We start from the raw sequence: 25,124 nt of genomic DNA, 5'->3' as shown, positions 1-25,124 counted from the left end.
TCTACTCTTTCATTTTTAACTGATTTCCTTTTTTTTTACTCCCTCACAGTTATACATTCTTATCATCATCACTGAGAGGAATTATACTCCATCTCAGGTCTTTCTGTCATTTTAAATCTGATTGTTAGAGCAGAGGAAAAATGAGGTCAATAATTGCTACCATTTTCTTGGGAACTGACAGGCCACATCTGAGGTGTCCCCAGAGAAATCTTCTTTAATTACAAGTTAAGCTGATGTTCCCCCATGTAGCAGGTAGAATTGAGCAGGATTACTTTTAAAAGGATTGCAGTGATCTGCTTTGATGACAGTTTCATTTTGAAATTCTGATAACAAGCAAGAGGATGGATGATAAATATACAGTTCTTGAGAGTGTACACAACTGACACATACTGCAAATTGGGCCACAGTAGCCACCCTTCCTTTTCACTCTTCTTGTAAGACCATATAACTTTTATTTTAAGTGCTGCAATTGGCAGGTATTATTTTAGTGATTATTTAGTATGATTGCAAAGAACAGAGCCAGAAAAAAAAGTATTTGGAAACTAGTGGAAGGGAAATAATGCAAGCAATGATTCCAGAAAGGGAATTTTTCATCTTGGAGACAGTGACCCTCAGCCAAGATCAAGCAATGAAAAGTGTGTAATGGACTAAATGCTTTCAAGTACTTAAATTATGAATAGATTTTGGGAAACCAAGTAAATATTAATGGATTCTTATATCACTTTTATTTTAACCCATGCAGTTGTAGTGCAGAAACCTTCCAAATTCCTTTTCCTTGTACTTAAAAATCCAAAGAGCTGATCAATTTTGCAAAAGCAATTTATCTCACAATGATATATGTTCTGACAGTAATGTGACAGGTAAAATAGGTCTTGCATCATTTTATGTGAGAAATTAATATTTTCTATGATTTCTAGCAGGTTGTATAGTCCAGAAACAAAGACTGGTATCTGAAATAGCTCACATTTTTACAGTGTTTTCATTAAAATTCTTCTGCCTCTTAGTGCTTACTCACCTTTGATACTGATGGTGTTTCAACTTGGTTTGAATCCTGACAGAATCCATAAAGCAGATATTCCTCCACCTAGGCCCTTACTCCCACGTATGGGATGAGCAGGCTTAACACCAAGCAGGACTACAAAAGCAAGTTAAAATAGACCTCTAATTAAGCAAAATTAAAAATCCTAAAGCAGAAGGAGCCTAAATATTAGTACCATTTATCCAGAAGTGAATAGTCTGGAGTATGTTAGCTCCTCAGCTGAAAACAGCTCAAACTCCCATTTCCTATGGGAGTCACCAACCATACCCACAACGGAGAAAGCCTGAGAGAAAAATGTTTCTCTGGAGTTTCTGGCTTGTAAAGGCCTGCCACAGAGAACTGAGGTGCTCTCACAGTGCCTGCATTTGACAGCAACCCCCAAAGCCAGTCAATCCATTTTCATGAGTTTTACGCGAAGTAAAATGCTGCACAACTCACTCTGCAAACATAACTGCACTAAAGCAGTACATGCTGACGTTTGGGCTTTCTTCATGTATTTGGCAGTATGAGGTAGAACTTACCATTCTACTTCACTAAAGCTAAACCCTAGCATTTTCAGAAAGCCATAAGAGCTAGGATACTTAGTGAAACCTTACAGTATCAAGAGTTAAAATCAGTCTTTTAGAGGGAGAAGAAAAAGAAAAGCAGGGTATTTTTTGTTAGGAAGAGGCAAGAAAACATAAACACAAATCTTTTACAGTTTGATCTTCATTTTGTATCAAAAGTTTTTAGAAAGGCAAATGTTAGGAATGCCCACAAGTAAATTTAATTTTTTTTCCTTTTAATGCATTAGGTTGTTACCTATCACTTTTTCCAAAACTACCGTACGTGTGAGAAAATTTTATCATTCCCTAAGCTGTTGTTTCAGAGAAGCATTGCAGCAGCAGCAGCAGCAGCAGCAGCAGCAAGGGTTACCTTAGATTCACACCTGTAAAAACCAAGAAAAAAAATCAGCACTGAAAGTGGATATTGCAGCTGTAGATGAGACAGATTACAGCTGGTGTGGGATGTGCACCTTCACTGTAGTTACAGCCATGAGCAGGATGGGTGCAGGCATGTTTTGGGGAAGACCAAGCACAGCTGGTCTCCTTGGGTCACTCTCCCACTCCGAGGTGACCAGCTTAAGCCTTGCTTGGAGCTCAGAAAGCCTGTGTGTGCTGTTTTGGGGGCAGTGAGCAAGCTCACCAAAGTTCTCTGCTTCCTCAGTGTGAGTGGGTGCAAGTGCCACGTGGGCAGCTCAAGGAAAAGGCTCTGCCTCTGATAGGCCACTGTTTCTCTTAATGCTCTCTGTGAATAATACTCAGAAAGTTGCAAGGTGCCTAAGGAAGGGGTTGTTAAGTGAGCCATGTCCTCTGACTCATGTGGAGGCCACCCAAACTTGCACTCCACAGAGGAAGATGTGGAAGATTCTCAACCTTGAAGTGTCAAAGTCACCTGCTTCCCTTTCACCAGAAGGAAAGATAACACAGGAACAGATACTGAAGGATGGGGTTGGCTTTATGCCACTAGCTGCTTTAGCAGAAAATGGGAATTAAGTCAGGGAAGGTCTGTGCCAAGTCCCTTCTGGCCTTGCTCTTTTTTGTGGAAGCCTCTATCTACCCATGGAGCTGTTGGTTTGACTCTGCTTTTTCTCCACTGTGGGCAATGACAGGGGATTTGGGAGTGGAAACACTCACAGAAAGTACCTTCAGCAGAAGTGGAACTGCATAAAAGTGACATTATTCACCAGAGACACATGGAGTCCACAGGGATACTTGCCAAATGACCAATTTCTAACCCCCAAAAGAGCAGAAGTATATATTTTCAAGAGGAAAGATTTCCCCTTTGAGCAACCTGGTCTCCCTTTCTTAACTGCTTGGGCTGACACATCCCCCTAAATCTTTGAGAATAGTCAGTCATCACCAGTGTCAAAGGAAAGGGAAAAATTGGAACCAAAGTCATTCATCTCAACATCTGGATTCTAGTCCCTGGCTCAGACATATACTAAAGTATTTCCTAGGGAGACAAGAGCTGTAGTTGCAGAAATAAATTCTGAAGTTAACTGCTAGTCTAAGGCTCTGCTAAAACCCGTGGTAAAATTTCTCTGAACAGCAATCAAGTAAGACAACCTTAAATCAAGCCACCTAGACAGCCCAAGTGCCACAATTGTTGAAGATAAAATTTCTGGCTACATTTAGCTGTGTGGATGCTTACCAAACTTCACATCCTTCCATTCATTTTTCATATCAGAAATTGTTAGCCTGTCTCCTTGTTGTAGAATCCGCTGAAAACTGCATTTTCTTGCAGGTCGTGTAACCTGAGCAGCCACTGAGGGAAAACCCGCAAGGCTCCCTTTCCTTTGCAGCCACCTTTCCCTTATCTTTGCACACTCAGTAACACCTTCATCAACTCAGCTCTGTCTTCAGCGACTAAATCAGTGCCAGAGAAGGTGTTCAGCACTTCTGGCTGTAATTCCTGTTCAAACAGCTGTTCTCAATTCCCTCTAGAAAACCAGCCTATTTGATGGATCGGTTCCCTCACCAATTTGCTCTGTCAGATAACAGGTAGACCTGCAAGCTACCAGCCTCACATAGGATGCCAGCCTGCAGTCCCTTATTTCCAAATACACGCAAAAATAACTGTCAGCTGCAAAGATGTTGCCCTTTCTGTCACAAAAAATGCTGCATTTGATAATATCTATTGGAAAATATCCAGACATTTGCATATATGCATGCAAGCTTTAGCCATGGAATGAATCATATATTGGATAATATGAAAAAGTAATAGGAATGACATATAATCTGGGTGAAAACCACTGAAAGTCAAATAAATTGTTTTCAGGTCAGACATGGGTCTCACTGAAATCTTTTAGAAACACTATATATTTCTAAAATATAAACAGTGCTTTTCTGTGTTACCTTCAAAGCTACTCTTGAAGTCTTTAACATAATTTACTGACTGCAGTAACAATATCTTTCTTTCCTGGAATGCTTATATTTTATTGTGAAAGCCTTTAGAAGAAATAGGAAGAGAAAAGAAGCATGCAAAGACCATTCATTTTTTCTTTTCTGTGCTAAAGCTCGAACAGGCTTCTGTTGTTTTTTTGGTTTTTTTCTTCCACTATACTATGTTTTCAGAGATTTTTGTGTTACATTAAAAGGTATTACACAATTTGCATTTCCAAAACAAAGGTACAGATCTCTCTTTTCTTGGAATTCCAAAAAACTACTATATATTTAGATGGAGTCACCTGTAGTTCTTTTTCTTAGCTATTCTTGAGTATTTTCCACAAATAGGAGCATCACCAAAAATTTTTGAACATGTTGTAAGGGCCACCCCCCCCAGTCCATTAGGAGAACTTCCCTTGCTGCAGTATTGCTTAGCTTTGGTCACTTCTGGCACACCAAATTACACGCCTTTGTAGGACAGATGTAAGGAGCCAGGCAGTGAGATTGCTACACCAGCAAAAACATCCCACACAGGTGCATCTTACATTGGCAGGAGAGCCCTTTAGCCAGCCCAGTTTACCACAGTCAGAGGGCTATGCCTCTTCTCGGAGTTCTGGCAATACCACTGTGCTAGTTATGGCTTTTGTAACGTAGCTAAGCCCTAATCTTGGTCAGCCATTGCAGCAGAGGGAACGTCCCAGAACATGTGACACACAAGTTACCACGTCAAGTAAGTTTCTGTCCAGTTTCTGTCTTTTGAAATTATTAATCTAAAAAGCTAAAGAAGGGGATCTAGGATGATGTCTGTTGTAGCTATTTTTCTTCCTCCTTCTCTCCCTCCCTCCCTGCGCATCCATGAAATGTAGTGGCCATCCCATCCCCCAGCTACTTGTCTGTTTCTCTCGTGAGCTCCCTCCAGCTTGTTTCTACTCTCAGTGAGGTTATTTGCAGTGAGATCCATATATTAAGTATAAATTACATAAAGCAACAGTTTATTACAAACTTCTGCATGTCCTGTCTCCCAATTTCATTGAATATACGACACAATACATAGGAACCTCTGGCTCACCTTTCTGCCTTCAGCTTCATCTTTCTCTGCAGTTTGTGTATAATGATTCCTAAATAGGTGCTTTCTTTAGGGATATTTTTACACGTATTTTCCCTACAGATATAACACAAAAATCATAGAAGATAAAGTTGACAAAAATCCCAAAGGTTGTCTGAAACAATCTGTGGTGGAAAATTGTCCCCTGTTGTACATCTTTGTTCCAGAGTAATTTTAAATGCTTCAAGCAATAAAATGCTAAACAATTCCTTTTATAAGCAGTTCTGGGTTTTACTTTGAGTTCCCTTTGCTTCATTTCATCCCCTATTTCAGCCATGCTGGAGCCAACACTACAGTTTCTGAAAACTTCTTTAATATTTGTGTATTTAAATATGTGCAGGCAGTCATCTAAAATCAGTTTCTTTAAAAGTGCTGATAAATTCAGATTAATTTCAGTACTTCTCAGTCACTGACTATTTACAGAGCAGAACTCTTCAGGGAATTAAGGAAAAAATGCCATTTAAATAATAAAAATTGACATAGAGTTAATATATATATTGATATATATATTGTCTATCAGGGTTGTTTAAAATATTACAGTTGTTTCCAGAAGCTGTATTGGAGAGCAGAGGTTGGCACCCACTTCTGATTTTTATTTGAAGCCTAAAATGAGATCTCATTTTGTACAGTGTATTTCAATTTCTGTGTAGCTGTATAAGAAACAAGCAAGCAGATCATTTTAGAGTTTGGGACACTGTATGACAATAAGCTTCAATGAAAAAAACCACAGAAGTACAAATGGTTTCTAGATAGTGTAAGTGAGATTGAATGCAGTTTACTCATCTATAGGAAGGTATTTTGGACAAATCAAAGGTGTTTTGATATTTGCACTGTTTAGATAGCCGTTACCTGATTTTTGCATAGGTTATACTACTTTTACTAAAATGACTAGAAAACCAGGAGACATTGGTCTCTAAATGAAGACCAACACTAACAAAGATATATAAACATAGAACAAGAACTGATGTATTTTTTACATACCTGATGACTTTGAAATTGTGTTTCAAGTGCAATAGCATAAAATAATTCACTTATGTGCACTGTACTACCTAATCACCTATTTACATTTCTGTGCAAAAATACTGAAATTCATTAGAGACGTCTATGTTGCTTTATCATCACTGGCTTTATGCTCCCTTCCCATCTTTCCATTTGGGTGATTTGATTTACTCAGACAACCTAATGTCTTTCTTATAGGTTTGGGTAAATAGATCTTCCACAAATCTGTCCAAAATCCTGCCAAAATGCTAACATTGTTAGTGCCCAGGGCAATGTCCTGTACAAAGGAAGAAACAACATAAGAGACATGTTAATCTTTAGCCTTGTAACCCAAATACCTTCATTGATAAAGGCTATTACAGTGATTTGCCAGAGAGAAGTGAGTTGTTTGAGCACGTGAATTTGTTCAGACTGGTTTTATTTGCTTTTCTTTGGAAATATGACAGATCATGTTGAGCAACACATTTACATCTGATCCACCCACGGGGGCTACTAAGGACATGTTCTAAACTCCAAAAATGCAGTATAGACTGTTGTAGCAATGTTGACAAGAAGGCGACAAGACTGGTTATACAAAATTACCTATCCTTTTTAAAGTAAGAACTATTCTTTTCCAAACTGTTAACACTAGTATTAGATATATAAACAAATGTATTGTCTTTAACAGTCTTGCAAATCACTGTCTTGTAAATCTCCTTTTTCTTCCCTTAAACTAAGATAAGCTGTAAAAAAGTTGAAAGGAAGGCAAAGGCTGGGACATTCTTAAGAAGTATATTTGTTTCTTTGCGGTACCTCCTAGAAAAATTTCTACTTTCAAATTACCAATGAAAGGAAACCAGGCACTGAATTGTTGTAGTGCTAACTTAACTAGACGGGAACAGGGTTGTCAGCTGGTGCAAGTCCCCCCTGTGTCATTTAAGCACTCTTATGAGGAGATAGATTTAACTTCAGATGGGCTCATCTACTCAGCATGCTGTCTGCTCATCCTAGCCAGGTGTAGGAGGTCAACTGTCACAAGCTGGAGCAATTAAGACAGTAACCTATGCAAAAAGTCTTGCTGTATTTTGCAGATGACACCAAGTTGGGTGGGAGTGTTGATCTGCTTGAGGGCGGGAGGACTCTGCAGGGGAATCTGGGAGGCCTGAATCTACGGGCTGAGGCCAATTGCATGAGGTTCAACAAAGCCCATGCCATTTGCAGGCCTGGGGCAGAGTGTCTGGAAAGCTGCCCAGTGGAAAAGGACCTCTACTGGTCAACAACTGGCTGAACATGAGCCAGCAGTGAGTCCAGGTGGCCAAGAATGCCAATGGTATCATGTATTGTATCACCAATAGTCTGGCCAGCAGAACTAGGTCAGTGATTGTCCTCCTGTACTTGGCACTGGTGAGGCCAAACCTTAAATCCTGTGTTCAGTTTTGCGCTCCTCACTACAAGAAGGACATTGAGATGCTGGAGCGTGTCCAGAGAAGGGCAACAAAGCTAGGGAAGTGTCTGGAGCATAAGTCTGATGAGGAACAGCAGAGGGAGCTGGGTTGTTTAGCCTGGAGAAAAGGAAGCTCAGGGGAGAACTGACCTCTCTACAGCTACCTGAAAGGAGGTTGTAGCAAGGATGGGGTCAGTCTCTTATCCTAGATAATAAGCAACAAGAGGAAATGGCCTCAAGTTGTGCCAGAGAAGATTTAGATTGGGTATTAGGAAAAATTTCTTCACTGGAAGGGTTGTCAAGCACTGGAACAGGCTGCCCAGGTAAGTGGTTTTATCGTTATCCCTGGCGGTATTTAAAAGACATGTAAATGTGGCACGCAGGGACATGGTCTGGTAGTGGACTTGGCAGTGCTGGGTTAATGGTTGGACTCAATGACTTAGAAGGTCCTTTTCAACTGAAATAATTCTATGATTCCTTTTTTTTTTTTCTATACATCTTCATTCTGCTCTTTCTTTTTAATACTGAGATTCCTCCATCAAAGTGCTAGATGCACTAATTTCCATTTCAATGCAGCCGATAGTAGGTTTGTCTACAGTATTTTAATATGAAAGGAATATACATGGTTTTTTACTTTGTTCTTGACATGTAAAATTTGTTTATATCAATGTAAACATGAAAGCGGGTAGCTTTGTACACTCATTCCTACAACTGACTTGAATCCATTACAGTATTTTTAACAAAACAGTCTGTTAAGTCTAACCACAAAATCATCAAGAACAGGAGTAGCTCTGTTTCGAATAGCTGAAGCAGGTGGGCACATCACAGGCAAACAGCAGTGTGGCATTTCCCATAGAGTGGTTTCTTCATCATGAAATAATAGCAGAGTAACTGCATAGCTCAAGGATGTGAAAATGGAAGCAGACCTTTTGCACAAGTCTGGAACCTGGAAACTGAGTCACCTCCTGTAACAGAAGCCATCATTAGGCTGCTAAGGAAATTGTTTGAAATTCAGAAAATGCCTTTCTCTAGGGGCAGTAGCCAGGACACTTTCCTAAAAGCTAGATTAGTGTCCTCAATGCTGCAAAGTATGAGAAATTTTTTTTGTACCATGAGTCATTGGTTTTGTGCTCTTCCTTTTGAGCAAGTCCTTTATTTTTTGTTCTAAAAAATTATATATACTTATAGTTTTGGGGCTTTTGCTGGTTTTGTCTTAAGATAAGATGAATGCATCAGCATCATGCAGAGACAGACGTTTACAGCCTAGGATGCTGCAAAACCTTTTGCTGCCACATATTCACATAAAATCTGTCCACTTTAAACAACCTGAGGATCAAAATGTAAGAGTGGAAGAAACAGAAGGGGCTTGGGAGTGCCAGGAGCTTGTCCCTGTTCAGACCACAACCCAGTCCCAGCAAAGGAATGCAGAGGCCAGGGATGGACCTTCCAGGATGCAAATATGGTTCTTCATGGGCAAAGCTGCTAATGGTGCCTGCAGTCTGGGTTGGTGTGGACATACCTGGCATTCAAAAGCACCCACAGCCAATGGCAGACCTTGCCCTGCAGAAATGCTCAGCATCACTTTGTGTCTCTCTCATCTTGGCTGCATTTTCTCGGTGCTGAAATGAATTCATGGAGCACAGTAGGGCACTTGTTGTGAGGAAGAGAGGAAGAACCTGGCTGACCTCAGGTTGTGGAAAAGAATTGTTCAGGCAATAGCATGAAGGAAACCACTGCTCTGAACTAGAGTCTGGGAAGAAATGTTTTGGAGAAGTCACAAATCCAGCTGAGGGAAGGACTTTGTTGCCCATGGCTTAACTTCCAACTCAGTCACAGAGACAAAAATTTGCTAAACCTGTCAACCTAGCAGCTCTGTTGATTTAGACCTCAAAGCACAATATCTATTTAATACCACCCTCCTCTTCCTGCCCTCCTACATGGGCTGAACTTCATTACTGGAGCTCTAGGTTCTTCTGTAGACTTTGTTTATTTATAGGAACTTGGTGACTGATTTAGAGAAATCTCAGTTGGCTCATCTGAAAGATTTCATTCTTTAGGTGTAAAGCATCAAGATATTCTGTTGATGTGCAATCACTAGGCTAGTTGCAACCAGGCAGCTTTGTGAAGCATACCAAAGGAATGGCCAGCTCCTCTCTGCAAAACAAAACAATTCAGTTGAGGAAACATAATAAAACAAACAAAGAAGCATCTTTGTTAGAGTGAAAACTACATCCATCACAGATGGCTTTACTGTGATACTTGCTGTTTTTCATTTGTAAAACCTTAATTTCTCTTCTTAAAGAGTTCTGGTTTGGGCAGTTTCCAATAATGAGGCTTCTACTGTTATCTAGACCACGATCTGCCCTAAATTAATTTTTAAAGAGGTTTGGGGTTTTTTTTCAGTATACATCATGTTGAGTAATTTGGAAATATTTGCAGATGACACACTTTTTACTAGTTTATTGGAGAGGTTTTTTAAATGTATTCTCTATGCGAGCCGTGAGATAATGTCTTTGTCACATATCCTTTTCCATATTTTTTAGGAGACCCTGAAAGCTTTTGACCGGGAAGTAAATGCATTTGTGGACTATATGTTTGGACCTCGAGGTAAGCCGCTCCACTTCCATTTCCCATTTAGGAAATAACACCTTTACATATTACCACTCAAAAAAATTCTAGTAAGTCTTCTATCTGAGTAGCTTCTCATTGAAAAACGTAAACCAGGCAGAATAACAATATTTGCCGGAATACACCATTGTGGTAGGAAATCTATCAATGCACTGCATTTATATAAAGCAAGTTGATTTTTGTTTTGACTATTTGAGACAGTATTATCTGTAATATCAGTTAAAACCAATCATAGATTATACTGAAGCTGAAAGGAGAAATGACACACAATTTTAAATTTTTTTTAAGCTTAAATAAAAGTCACTGGATTTGGGATTCCTTTGTTTCTGAGAATATCACAGGAATTCAGTTTTACATCCTGATATGGAATAAAAACCCTGAAAGACTGGATCTTTTCGAAAGTGGAAAATCTGTTTTGGGAACTGATTCTCATTCATAATCCAGTTTGTTTGGTCCAGCTGCTTATTAAATTGCCTGCAGGATCACATCCAAAATTTCAATAAACCAGTAGACTGGGTAGGAGAACAGATGCATCTGTCAACTTCCCATTATTGCTTTCTGGCATAGTTTGGGCAAGAATAACCTAAATAATTGTAGCTTGGAGATGCCTCATGCTTTGTAAGTACTGAAACAAGTAATGGTAAAAAATGCCCAAACCTGAAATAGGATTGCAGATGAGGATGGAGCATCAAAGTCAGGGCTGAGAGACCCAAGCAAATAAAGGAAAGGGGTGAAGCAGGACCGTAGACAACACAGTCTTCAGAGAAGGTCCTTGCAAGGCCACCTTGTTATTGATAGGGCTGGATTTAAACATTGCACTTCAGGAATTGTCCTGAGACTTTTTCCCATGGTTAAATCTGGAACAGCTGCTCATGTGGATGGACATATTGTTATGGATTCCTAATTTGTTGAAGTAATGTCCTCCATGACCCAGAAATAACTGAAGGAAAGGGAAAGATATTGCGTTCTTAAAACCAAGAAATTTTCATTTTTCTTAGCTGGCTGGATGGCCTCAAAATCTTTTTCATCCTCTCTGCAGTAGATATGAAGTTTGAAAGAAAGATTTCTAGTGAAGAAACAGTGAACAGCTTGGGAACAGCAGCAGAAGTAGTTAAAACAGAATAGGTTTTATTAATGGCTTCTACAGTAGTGCATTTTAATATTAACAAAGAAATGCTATCAGAAAAATAAAGTACTATTTGGGGGGTTTTGTTGGGGTTTTGTTTGTTTGTTTGTTTGGGTTTTGTTTGTGGTTTTGTTTTGGTTTGGGTTTATGTTTGTTTTTAGTTTGGTTGGTTTTGGTTTTGTGATTTATTTTTTTCCCAAATGGCCACTATATTCTCTTTCATTCCTCTTTCCTTATTGGTCCAGACAAATTGTCTGAAGGAATGAACTGTAGTTAATCCAATTCAGAATAGCACACAGATCCCTTTGGGCTTTTAGAAAGCCCTTAAATTAAACAAGTATTATTTGTGTTGCTTGCCAAGTACATCACCATCCTTCTCCAGACAACAGTGCTGAACATAGCATTTGTTTGTCCATGGCCCTGCCTCTTCACCCTGATCTTTAATTTAATTGGTGGTATAATGACACGGTATCATACATTTTGTGAATAACATAGCTCCCTCCAGTGTATTCATACATATAAATAATTCACATAAATAATTCACAATAAACTGCAGTTTTAAATTGAATGACTCCACAGATGAATATCTAATGAATTTGAGAGCTTCCCCAAACATCTAAACCCACAAACCATTCCCCTTCTTTCTATCCACCAATTTTCTTCTACAGTACACAATTCATACAGCAGCAAGGTAATAGATTTTATACACATTTTTATACACATTTATACATATTTTGTACACAAAAGGATAGATTTTATACACATAAAATTTTATACACACAAATTTTGTACCTTCATTCACTGGTATCAGCTGGGCTTTGTACACAAATTTACCTCAATGTTTGCTTTTGAAGTAGCAGATAAAGTCCTTTGGATCAGGGAATACAAGCCATATAGATGTCCACCAGTTGCATCCCATAATTTGTTTGCTGATATTGCTCATAGGCTCAAGGTAAATTGAGAATGAGTGAAAAAGCTCTATTGTTCTGTAACAGATGATTTTTCCAGTCACTTTCATCTGCAGAGTACTGTTTGGTGTTATGCAAAATCAAGGAGTATTGAATTGCAGGAGGAAAATAAATCTAGTTAATTGGTTGCTTGTTTTATCTGTGAAAGAAAAGGTAGTCAAGAAGAGATATATTTTTTAAAGTTATGATAAAGTAATAAGCACTTCTCCTCAATAGAGTATGATCTGCAGAAAGGCGCTGGTGCAAAACCATCTACTCTCTGCACCTAAAAAGGTCTGAATCAACTCAGACACCAGCTGGCCAAAGCTAAACAGAAACTTGAATCAAAATGTTTCTAAACCTCATTGATAAAAGCCTGATACCTTTAAGGAGCCTGGGAGGCCTGCCACTCATTTCAAAGGAGCCAAGATTTCACCCCAAGGGTTTGGCACATCAGGGCCAGTGACCGTGAATGAGCCCATTCACGGAGTGATCAGAGCTTGTGGGCACCTGCTCCTTCCCCTGCTGTAGTCCAGTGCTTTCCCACTGTGGCTTTATTCACTGCATTGGTCTCAATTTCAGATGCTGTGCAAGTTCAATATTGTAAAAATAATCCTTTCTGCTATTGGCAGCGTACTTTTACAGTACTTGAACACAGAGAAGAACTGTCAGTCAACACAAATACTTTTCATCTCTCCTTCTTCTGATAACTTCTTTTGAAATACATTCCCTTTCCTCCCGCTTCCTGACACATGAAACCCTCCCTCCTCTTGTTGTTCAGGGATAAGCGGAAGTAGAAACAAAACAGTCACATTCCTTGGCTGCTGTCTATAAACCACTCTCTGCCAAAAACTGTCTTACACTTCAAGGTATCGAGGTCATGGTGGAAAATAATCAGGAAGGCTAAACATTTTAACAATTTCTCTTGAATCTGAAATAGTATAGAACTTAAAAATACTTGACATGCTGACCTGAACGAGCACACGAGTTCTACATTTGTATGGATCAGCCCACATGCTTGTAGCCACTCAAAACAGTATGGAAACTTTCTGAGGTCATACTGTGGCAGAATTTATTCTGTTTAGTTTAGTTTGTATTCTGAACTCTTCCAAATACTTTTCCTCTTTGAGCAAACATGTGGTTCTGTTACCTACTAATGCGAGTTGGCATTTTGCAAGTAACCTTTATGCACCAAGTGTTGCAATCCTCAGATTGCAAGGGAGACCTTTCCTTAGATAGCACTCTTGCTGACATGACTTCTTTCTACATCTTCATTTAGAATACTAATTAAATAAATGAAATCCTTATGCTCCTAAAACATACACTCCTAAAACATCAACACTTACATGCACAACCTTTACCTGTCTTATGACTCCTGTGTCCTGTTAAGAGCCAATTTGGGAGTAGAATCACCTAAAAACATTCATTCCAGAGCTTCAGACATGGCTCGTGAGCTTTCAGAGGGTGTTGGAAGGGTTTTATTATCACACTGAGGTGATCCTAATAAGCACTGCGATCCCAAGACAGAAAAGAGGTGGTGTAGATTGGTAATGCACAGCAAAGCAAGGCTACCCTGTAAGGATGGACTGTGCTTTGTAAAAGACAGTTGTAATGTTGTGACTGCCCACACCTCTCTACTCCTAGAGGTTTTTTGGAGTCCAAAAGGGAGAGTCAACCCAGGAGAGCATTGGATTTCCATGGTAGTGTGGACCTGGTTGAAAGTCTTTCACACGAAAGAGCTAACATCCCTCGTGGACTCCAAATTCAGCAGGTGAATGTTACAGCCACTGCCATGGAAACAAGGGGAGAAGTGGAGGAAGAGTGTAATGAGAAAGAAAACTGATGTTCATTGTCTGGTTCATAAATAGGTTACTCTAACACACTTAAAATTTCACTTTACGTATACCTGTATGCATATACTTCTGAGGAAAGAATAGTCAGAAGGAATACAGTACAGCAAAATTGTAATAAATTTTTAAATGCTTGGGTACATTTGCTTTGTGTGTCATCCATTGACCAGTCCTTTCCAAATTCAACACAGGCAGAAAAACAGTAAAATGGTTTTTTGTGCACTGTGAATACCTTTTCTTTTACAATTTTTAACATTATCTTGGTTCTTTGTAAACCATAAACTAAGTAAAACATTTTCTAAGAGCAAAAACATCTTCCTAAGAGCAAAAATAACTACTTTCTGTATGACCTGCACAGTAGGTCCTCACTGACTTCCTTCTTCACTTCATAAGTCATGAGAGATTAGAGTAAATTTTCTAAAAACTAGGCATGATACCCCCTTGTTCTTTTCACAGATAAATGGCTGAATATTGTTACTGTGGAAAATTAACTCTAAATTTTACTCCATCATGGGAAAAAACAAAGAAAAGAAAGCACACTCCTTTTGCTCTTGACATCAAGTTACTCATATAACAACAAAGTTGTGCCTCCAGATTGGCATCTAGGATTAGGCTTTGCTCATATACATTGAACTATCTGATTACTGCCAATAGGATTACTTGTGTGAACAAGACAAGAAGGATTTGACCTTAATATTTCATTGCAGGACCAGGCAAGTGGGACAGAAACTGTGAGAAAGCAAGCCCTTGCCCAGCCAAAGATCTTTGATAACCATCAAAGTACACGTTTGCCACTTGCTTTTCATATTTAATGTTTTGGAAAAGTCCTCCCTGTATAAATATTTTCTAGCAAATGTTATATACCTTCCTACCTGTATGGCAAGTAAAGAATTAAAATAACATACAATCTGGCAATATTACATGCATATTTTGTATTTAACACTATCTGCAAACTGTCCATTGAGCAGATAAGGATAGTATTTAAATAAATACTAAGTTAAAACATTAAATTAAATTTTAAGCCTATAAGAATTTTTTTTGCTTTTTATTTTCTCTTTACTGTTAAAATGAAGTGATTTAAATGACTTTAAATTATTAGGAAATTTCATGCAGTTTTCAGCCCACATTCTCTGAATTAGAATGCAGTTTTGGTGAGGTGAAATGAATGGATAGCTCTTTCTGAGCAAAATGTGGCAGATTACCTCTCATGCTTTTATCGGACTTTTTGCATGATGTATTCTGATTTATTTTAGCAGTACTTTACCACAGCCTTCTTAATTGCCTGCTCTGTGTGGTTTTTTTTTTAGATGCCAGGGTTAGAGGATGGTTCCTTTTGGACTCTTACCTTCCCACATTTTTCCTTACTGGAGCATATCTACTCTGCATATGGCTGGGCAAAAAGTTCATGAAGAACAGGCCTCCTTTCTCTCTCAGGGCTCATCTCATTGTGTATAACCTTGGGATCACACTGCTCTCCTTCTACATGCTCGTAGAGGTAAGTGTTCTTCCATGCACTGAGGATGAGAAAGGTGAGCAATACACAGGTTTTTAGCCAAAATATCTTAGTGACAGGTAGTTTTGCTAGGAAAGTTAAAATCAGCAGCAAAATAAACTTTAAAATCAAAAAAAGGCCCTTAGCAATTGGAGAGTGAGTTGTACAGTACTTTCTCATCTTAGATCTTGGCATGTTTTGATCATCCTTCCTGAGCTACAGTCCACACCTGGGACAGCTGGCTGCTACCAGGACTACATTTACAAGCATAAATTTGAATCTACAACAGTCCAAACATGCCTACACCTCATTTTTCAGCACCCGCGAAAATGCCCATGGATTGTGTTTCATTCATATGACTGTCTATGGAATGGGTTTTCCATGTACAAATGTCCATGCTTAAATATGTACAAATTTATATACGAGAGCAAGTACTGATTTATTTATAGTATTGACAATTCAATGTTATTTTTCTGCTTTCCTGACTAAGAAGCTTTCCTCATATAGTCAGACAGTCAGAGACAGATGTTAAAATCTTACCACTTTATCCAAAAGCACGTGCTGTGGGGCTTGGAGGCTGAATATGGTCATATAGATTATTTTCCAAGTACTTATCAGGAAGGAACATGCTCACACAAATCAGGATTCATTCAGAACCAAAAGAGAGGTTTGAATGCATCTGATGATTTTGCAACAACAGAGGACTCAAACAGTGCTCCTCGGTAGACAAGTGTTTTCACCTCCTCAGTAGAGAGCAGAAGGCAAAAGTCACTATTTGGATATTATTTGGGAGCTGCCCATTCTCAGCCTTCTGATAACTGAGGTACTTTTAATGTTAAGGTAATAACATAAATTACTTGTGGCCCTTAAAAACAAATGCTACAAGACAAAAACCACAAAACATTTTCTGACTTGGTTTAAGAAGTGACCCAAGGCATGTGAAGCCCTGGCTGAAGAATGTGCATGATTTCATGGTGTGACCTGTGGAGGTGTCAGCTGACACTGCTGTGTTGCCTGCACGGCCTCATGGTATTTCTTGCTCCCTGGGCTCTCGGCCACGACAGCAGTTTCCACGAGAAATACAAGGGTTAACTTGTTCTGTCAGTAGGACAGGAAACTTTTCAGAGGCCAAACAGGACCCCCAGAGATTTCAAACTTTAAATTAATTTGAACTAAACACCAAGTGACTGGCCTGGTCAGAAGGCTGAGCAACAGTTTAGATTTGTGCCCTTGTGCAAAGGACTGCATACAGCTTCATCCTGGTTAGAGCTCCAGCTGGCTTCCAAGGCTGCTGTGGTGTCTGAGGGTGCAGGATAAGGTTTAGAGCAAGGGAGAAACAAGCACAGTTGCTGGAAGGTTTGATGACTCCATAATGATTGTCCTCTAGAATTTAAATTAGTACTTTGATGTTTAAATCCCCATTTTGCTTGAAGGTATACAGATAACTGGCTGCAGTAGAAGGACTCAGCAAAAAGGATTAGCTGAATAGAGAACAATACTGCTTCTCCCTTCCCCTGGCAGTCTGATTTGGCCTGCCACAAGTAAAATAAATGAAAGAACAAGGAAAATTTTAGCAGGTCTCTCTTGTAGGAATGAAGCAAACTTGGTTTCAGCCATCTTCACATCCTTTTAGGAATTGTATTTAACCAGCTCCCATTCAGCTGCCTCACTGGTCTGTCCTTCCTGAGGCTAATTTTGCTGCAGACAGTCACTGAGTTGTGTTAGTCCTCAGATTAGTCCTTTGATACCTTGATTCTGAGTCTGGAGGCTGCTGATTTATACCTCCCAGATTGCAGCTGGGCATGGCTGACAGCGCCAGCTTGTAGCTCCACATTCTGCATTTTTTGGGAACCCAGGGAACATGATGACTGATCTATACTGCCAGCTGTTTTACTGCAGATTTTCCCTCTTAGCTCTGGACTGACAGTCAGGCTGGTTTTACACTGTACAAAACACACTGCCATAATAGTATTTTTCATAGTCTAGTTGCCTGGCTCCTATCACAGCTTTTCCTGTGAAAGAGCAGAAAGGAAGCTAAGACTTGCAGATCTGCCTAGGGTAGCTTGCACATCCCTACTGAAGAAAAACGGCAAATGGGAGAGCAGAAATCATCTTCAGTACAGAATAAATTCATGGTGATTCAGTATTTCCAAATGTCTGATTTCCAAAGCTTCTCTTTGCCCCTTATTCTCTCTGTCTGTTGGGGACATTAAGCTCTTTAAGGCAAGAGTTACCTATATTTAGCACATTCAGCACGGTGGTTTCTTATGTAAACAAGTTGATCCCTCCAGAGAGTGTGATTCAGGATTAATTCTCAGTTAGACACATCTATAATAGTTGTTTTATTCCTCCATCCTCCCACTGCATCTAAACCACTCTACTCTCTCTACCAGGGATAATCACAAAATAATAAGTTCTACAATAGAGATAAAAAACCAAAACAAAAAAAAAAAAAAAAACCCCCCCCCAAAAAAAAAAAAAAACACAAACAAAACCCAGCCAGTAATGGGTATTGTTGTTCTTATCTCTTCTTTGTTTTGCTTATAAGGTGCCACACACCATTTCTTTCAAGACATTCAAAAGAAAAAAATATCTTGTTCAAAGGAAAGGGTGTATCTCCAAATGCAGACTATCCCATATGATGGATTTAACAAGAAACTTTGCAAACCTGCTTATGGGAGTACTTGTGCTTCAGTTTTTCATCTCCTGACTAGTTTAGCTGTCCCTTAATGACAGCTGATTTGTACAACCTCAAGGCAAGAAAACAAAGGTTATGGCGAAAAGTCCTAACAAAAGAGCCGTTTTTAGATCTCCAAGGGCAGATTCCTCTTTTGAGCCAGAGCTCCATGCACTGCACCATAGGCATGATCTATCTGGGAGCTGATTTTAGCTCTATGAGCTTTGAGGTCAACCAATCCGCAACGTACGTGGAGGAACAGCTCCAGGACAACTCTAAGATGTGCCATTAGCGTAAGGTCAGGTACCCCTACTATCCCCCAAGGACAAGGTCTAAGGATAAACAGCTCTGCTCATCTGCCCCCAGCCTACTGAGACGCCTCAACATTTTTGTGTCAAGAAGGAGTTAGGTGCATCTAAAGGCCCCCCTTAGAAGGGCAGTTTATTATACCTTAATCTGGACTTTTTAGTTAGGCAAATAGATTTCATTGACGTTGTCAAATGCACTTACCTCTCCCAATTAAATATGATGCAGAAGTGGGCACTTAGTTCTGGAGCACTTTTTTTTAAAGTACCTGAAGTGAGACAAAAGTACTGGGCTTAAATTAGGCAGGCTGCAGGTGCACTGATAGGGAGGCAGAAGACAATTTCTTCCATCCTTGCTGCTACCAAAGAAACCTGCATCAGAAGTTTGTTATCGGTTGTGCATTTCTCTGTACCATTAAGTGCTCATAGCCTCAGACAACTCTGCCAATCCAACAATTTCTAGCAACATGGCCAAAAGTCTGCATAAGGAAGAACAGCCACCACCTTTTTATTTTTATAAAAATCCAAACTTTTAACAATTTTACTGAACAAATAGATGCCATTTCTCTACACAAATCTCTGCCTAAGATCCTAAAAGTACCAACTATGAGCAGAAAACCAGCTTATTGTGAAAACCAGTTATGTCTGTGAATATTTTAAAATTATTTTATGTGCTCACAAACCACACTTTGGGCATTCTGTCTGAGGCACCAGAGGCCACAGGATAAAACTGTCACAAGTCCAATGATAAATTAAAACTGGAAACACAGGAAACCAATGCTGATCTCCGAATTCTGAAATTACTCAGGTGAGGATACTGTCTCTCATTAATAGGAAAAGACATAATCTCTGCCAGGGTCTTAGGCTGCTTTCCCCAGCAGTAAGTATCACCTCTGCCCTATTTAAATTAAATCTCAGCTGGTCATCAAGGTCTCACCCAAGTCCTTTTGTTGATCAGGCACTGAGAAAACCAGGACACTGGCACAATTTGGGTCAGATTAAAAAAAGAGATCTAGAGATAGGTGTGATTAGCATAAGGGTGGCGTGATGTCTCAAGCTGCCTGTATCCCCAGATACCTTCTCAGACTTATTACAAATCCATAGGATTTGTAAACAAGCAACCACATCCATGTGAGAAGGGCTGAACTTGCCCGTGAGGGCCCCTTGATTTAAAGCAAAGGGAAAAGAGCAGCGCTCACAAGTATTGCCAGCCCAGTGCATTAACTTTTCTACAGAAACCAGAAGAAAAGTCTCTTACGTTACAGGATTAAATAAAGTAAAAATCAGTAAATCAACTTCACTTTACCTGTTTCTAGGAGCTGAAAATTCATCCCACAGTAAATCCAAATTCAGAATTATGGTCACAACTTGCAGATTTACAGGTGACAAGATGGTGAGAAGATTCCCAAGAATACCAGAATTGCCTTCCGTGTATCCTCTGATAGCAGGGAAAGGTCAGAAGCACAGTGCTGGTATGGACAAGTCCATCAGCCACTGTTTTTAACCCTACACACTGCAACCGAGATTACATCTCACATATTACTAGTAAGCCAAATATAATGCCTGAATTGGGCATAATGGGGCAAAACAAAAGGAACAAACCAAAAAATAGAAACCAAATAGAAAATAGAAACCAAAAAATAGAGGGAGCACTTAAACTCTGTTTTATTCCATCATTATATTGGCTGACATCCAGAAGATTTGCTTTCTTACTGTGCAAGTGTTGAAAAGATAGAGCTTGTGTAGCAGAAGTTCTAAGAAAAGCTTTAACAATGCAGATGATGAGGGAAGGTAAAAAAGATACAGATTTTAGCCAATTTCAACTGTGCTGGAATTTTACAATAGAAATCCAACTTCAACATAATCTTGCTTTTGGTGTTTTTTGGTTTTGTTTTGTTGTTTGTTTTTTGGTTTTTTGTTTAAGAATGTGGTAAATTATTGTTTTCTCTCTTCATTAATTGTTCAGAAGTTAACAAATGTAAATTAAGGACGGAAGTAGGGCATGATTCTAGGTCTATAAGGATTGGTGCTTAAGGTGAAGGCTTCCTTGGAAGTATTTCTTTAATTAGTACAGAAAGACTGTCCTATCCTTAGGGGAGCAAGAGAAAAAGAACAAAATGAGAAACCAGAAGAAATCAGGTGCACTTCTCTATCATCTGAACAAGGGAGAAGTGAGGAAAAAAACTTTCTACAGCAAACGGTCACCAAGAATGCATTGTAAAGCAGTGAAATGTAAAGGGAAGAGCAAAGAGCTCTTTTGAGCACGATAAGAACTTTGAGTAGATAGAGTTAAATTACCAGGTGTTCCTCTATCTTAACTGAATAATTTGTTTGGAGAGCTGAGGAGCTGACTTTGCTGTCCTTGCCTACAGTTACTCCATTTAGACATGTTGTCCTCAGTTCTCAGTTTTCATCCTCTGTGTTCTCCATGTCTTTCATACTGACCTTTCTGAGCTCTGCATTTAGGTAGAACATTTAACCTTGTCTTTAAAAAAGGCAGAGCTCTGGATCTCATCTGATATTCAAATAGAATTCACTGGAACTTAACTCAAAATCAAGAGTAAAACTTCATATGTTGACGTTTTTCACAATTACAAATCTTCTGATACCATCACTGGTACCACAAAATAACATACAGGAGCTACTCACAACAGATATAATAGACTTGTGGAAAATAAGCCTAGAAGGGATTTCTTTTAGCCTATTCCACTATCCCAGACAACAGCAACACTCAAAGTAATTATCATTCATAACTGATTTCAAGTAATTTTGAAGTCATTAGTTCACTAATCCTTCCATCAGTCTCCCATTTACTTAAAGGGTATTAAATGGAACTGCCTGGGAGTTTCTCAACAACATGGCTTTACTTTTGAAAGAGCTTTTGTTGACAAAAAAAAATCTCAAACATTTACCAAAGCTTCACTTGGGAAAGGGCTCTTATTTTTGTCACTGTGTTATGAACATTCTGACCTAAAAACAAGAAGAAAGCATGGGCCCACGTACTTTCTGCACTCTGGAATAACCAGTATCCTTCTAGTTACAATGCTTCTTTTACATGAGAGATCCAACAGCTGTATGGGCTGCAGGTTGGAATAGCAAACTCCAGCTGGTGTATTACAGAAGTAGCCAATCTCTTTTTGGGAAACAGCATGCATGCAATTATTTGACCTCTAACTAGACCCATGGAGAGATGGAGAGTCTCACCAAGCAGTAGCCCAAAGCATGCTTTTTACATTTCTGACGCCATGAAAAATATCCTGAAAGCATCATAGAGAGGAACAAAAAATATTTGACAAAAATCTTGTGGGGTATTCCCTACTCAGTGCCTGCTTTTGTTTGGCACAACACTGCCACTAAGTTGTTACGTTTAGGGAAGCCAGGGCACTGACCAAGTGGAAGGGCTGGGACCAGGCTTCTGGAATTACCTAGTCCTAGTAATGATTTTACAGATAATTTTACAGTTTAGTGTCCCAGCCAAAATAAACTGCCTTAAAGCTTTCTAAGCATTGTTTAAGACTGATTTAATGGCAAATCGAGGGTGATTAATGGTTCCTTCCTCTGTTCATTGAGTTATCATGTAAAAGTGTGATGGCCTCAGTATCACTGCGATGTGCTTCACTCCAGCCTCTTGGGGATAGCAAGACGATTCAGATGTTGCATGCTTGTGCAAGTGAGTCATGTTACAGGCAAAGATCTGATTTCTCCCTTTAAAAACTGAAAAAAGGAAAATCATGTGAGACTATTAACATCTGGTCTCTGTTTTTAGACACTGATAATCTTCTCAGGCATTCCATGGTAAAATTCATGTGAAAAAAAATGTCATTCCCCTCTCCTTCCTGAGACACTGTCCTGATTGTTTGGTTAGACTCCTTTTCCTAGGGATGTGGCCATCAGAAAACTACTTTTAGACCTGTTTTGTCCAAGTATAGAGATCCAGGGAGGAGTTGCCATTCACAAGGACTAACAAAAGTCTCCTTTGACCAAGGGAAATAAGTGATTCACTGCACTTAAACACTTCTTTTTGCTACCCAGACAGATTAGACTCCTTTGCTTAGTTTAGCAGGACTGCCATTGTTTGAGAATAGTGGTCAGATCAGGTTGTTTTAATTGGCCTGAGGGCTGGAATGCCTTAGAAAACCCAGTAAAACACCATACCCATAATAATGTCAAGAGGCATCTTGCTCTGTTTTTTTCCACAAGAAGGACGCTACTGCTCATCCTCCCACTCTACACTTTGAAGAGGAATTTTAATTATTTGAATACTAAGTCCATTATTAGTTTTTGGCTTTCCTTCTGAGCTGTTTCCATATAGTCAGACAATATACTGGATAGACTATTTGAGTAGGAAGGGACCTACAGTGACCACCTAGTCCAACTGCCTGACCACTTCAGGGCTCACCAAAAGTTAAAAGCAAGCTGTTGAGGGCATTGACCAAATGCCTCTTAAACACTGACTTGGGACTGACTGAGGTTTGGGACATTGACTACCTCTCTAGAAAGCCTGTTTCAGGGTTTGACTGCCCTCATGGTAAAGAAATGCTTCTTAGTGTCCAGTCTAAACCTCCCCTGGTACAGGTTTGAACCACTCCCACGTGTCCCACCATTCCTGACTCTGGATCCCAATTAAAAGAGCTCAGTACTTTTCTCCTCACTTCCCCTCCTCAGAAAGCTGCAGAGAGCAATTGAGGTCACCCCTCAACCTCCTTCTCTCCAGACTAGACAAGCCCAAAGTCTCAGCTGCCTTCCAGCCCTGTCACCAGCTTTGTTACTCTTCTCTGGACACATTCAGGGACCTTCACATCCTTCTTGAACTGCGGGTCCAAAACTACACACAGTGCTCAGGGTGAGGCCGCACCAATGCTGAATGCAGTGGGATAATCCCCTCTCCTGACCACTGTTTGTGCCGTGTTCGATGCACCCCAGGACGTGGTTTGCCCTCTGGGTTGCCCAGGCACACACTGCTCACACTGAGCTGCTGCTGACCAGCACCCCCAGATCCCCTTCTGCAGGGCTGCTCTCTGGCCACTCCTCCCCCAGTTTCTACTTGTGCCCACATTACGGATCCAACATTTGTTCTTGTTCAGTTTCATGCCACTGATGATTGCTCAATGTTCCAATCTGCTTAGGTCCCTCTGCAAGGCCTCTTGTCTTTCAAGAGAGCCAACAGCACCTCCCCATTATGTAGCATCAGCAAACCTGCTAATGGTGCACTCAACTCCTGCCTCCAGATCACTGATATATAAGTTGAACCACACTGGCTGTAGAACTGAGCCCTGAGGAACTTGCTGGTGACCACCAGCCAAATGTAACCAGATGTTGATGCCTCATCCTCCGTCTTTCTCCAGCCCTGGGACAAGGGGGATTACCTTATTGCTTCTAGGTATTTTCTCTCTGAGAAGGCCCAACCATGCAGAGAGATTTTCTACAACTCAAAAAGCGGAATAACAGCAGTCAGTAGAAATGGGAATATCCATTCAGAAAGCCACGTTGCTTTTCCTTCGAGCCTATCACTAGAGGACAAGATGCAAAAGATACAAGAACAAGTTACAGCTGTGAGACTTTTGAAGTTGAAAGCTTGAAATGAGTAGGGCATGGGCCTCTGGGTCAGGCTCTTGGTGGTTAGTCTGCTACTCAGCGAAATGAGAGGATTACATCATCTTCTGGTACCTGCTGCCCATCCCCCCTGAAATTTCTGACAGAGGAATCAGTTTCATTCCTGAACAATCTGATTCCTCACTTAAAAAAATAAGGCATGAGTTGGACTGTTGTGGCAAAACAACTCTCATGAATTCTTATGCTGATTATGCTTGAATAGACAAATAGAAGTCATTTATTGGTGTAAAAACTGGAATCTATTAAGAATAACATTAGGGCAACAGCAAAATACAAAAATATGAAAACTCTACTAATTAATAGGATATCGTTACTTAGAAATTTTTCACGTGGCAGCGCTTTCCTCTTTACGTGATCTGATTTTCCAAATAGCTTCAAACAATACATGTTTAATATTATTTTCAGGATAGGTTGCCAAGAATGCAAAGAATTCAAAGAATTATTTGCTGGAGGGAGAGAATTTGTGTTTTGAAAGGGAGAGGGGATTTCTCATGTCTTTAATGCATCCTGCACTTGCATCATCTCTTTATAATTAATAATATCAGTTCCACAGAGCTGTAAGAATGCTCAGTGTATGAAAGAGAACATTACTGAAACAGTACTAGTAACATATGACTTTTGTACCAGAGGAAAACAGACCTGGTAACAAAATATCTCAGGTGAAGGCACCAGCTTCTGTTCCAGATATGCAGGTGGCTTATTTAGCACCATTGGGTAAGCTGCTTACCTTCCATATCACTGAGAGCCAACGTGAAAGTCGTGGACTAGGATCACCAGGATTCCATAAAAAGTACTCTTTGGCTTCCAAGTTTCCCCACTCCTTTTTTGTTTTTATTTAATTAGGAAATTAGCCAGAAATCTTGAAAATTATCATGCAAAGCAGAAGATTAAAAACTCGAAGTGAATTCTTCTCTTTTTCCTGAAGGACACAGAGTACTATGTAAGCTACCTGCAACAGAGAATAGAAATGCTGAGCTACAGAAAAGCTGATGT

The 25,124-nt window shown here is 39.7% G+C and overlaps 1 protein-coding gene across 2 annotated transcripts in view; it reads left to right on the top strand.

Annotated features, from left to right (window-relative positions):
• ELOVL2 (ELOVL fatty acid elongase 2) overlaps positions 1-25,124 on the top strand; it is a 49,725-nt gene that overhangs the window by 13,688 nt on the left and 10,913 nt on the right. The window contains exons 1-3 of one of the 2 annotated variants that reach the window (XM_050314903.1): positions 7,798-7,816; positions 10,037-10,100; positions 15,352-15,539. In XM_050314903.1, coding sequence (XP_050170860.1) covers positions 10,085-10,100; positions 15,352-15,539 — 204 coding nt within the window. In that variant the 5' untranslated portion in view covers positions 7,798-7,816; positions 10,037-10,084. Of the gene's footprint in view, positions 1-7,797; positions 7,817-10,036; positions 10,101-15,351; positions 15,540-25,124 lie in introns of those variants that run through there. The other variant, XM_050314817.1, reaches the window with a different exon arrangement.

The sequence above is a fragment of the Myiozetetes cayanensis genome, unplaced genomic scaffold (genome assembly GCF_022539395.1).
Source record: "Myiozetetes cayanensis isolate MyiCay16 unplaced genomic scaffold, myiCay2020 scf1, whole genome shotgun sequence".
Classification (NCBI taxonomy): domain Eukaryota; kingdom Metazoa; phylum Chordata; class Aves; order Passeriformes; family Tyrannidae; genus Myiozetetes; species Myiozetetes cayanensis.
The sequence above is the reverse complement of the archived record's forward strand: the minus strand, read 5'-3'. Positions and strand labels throughout refer to the sequence as shown.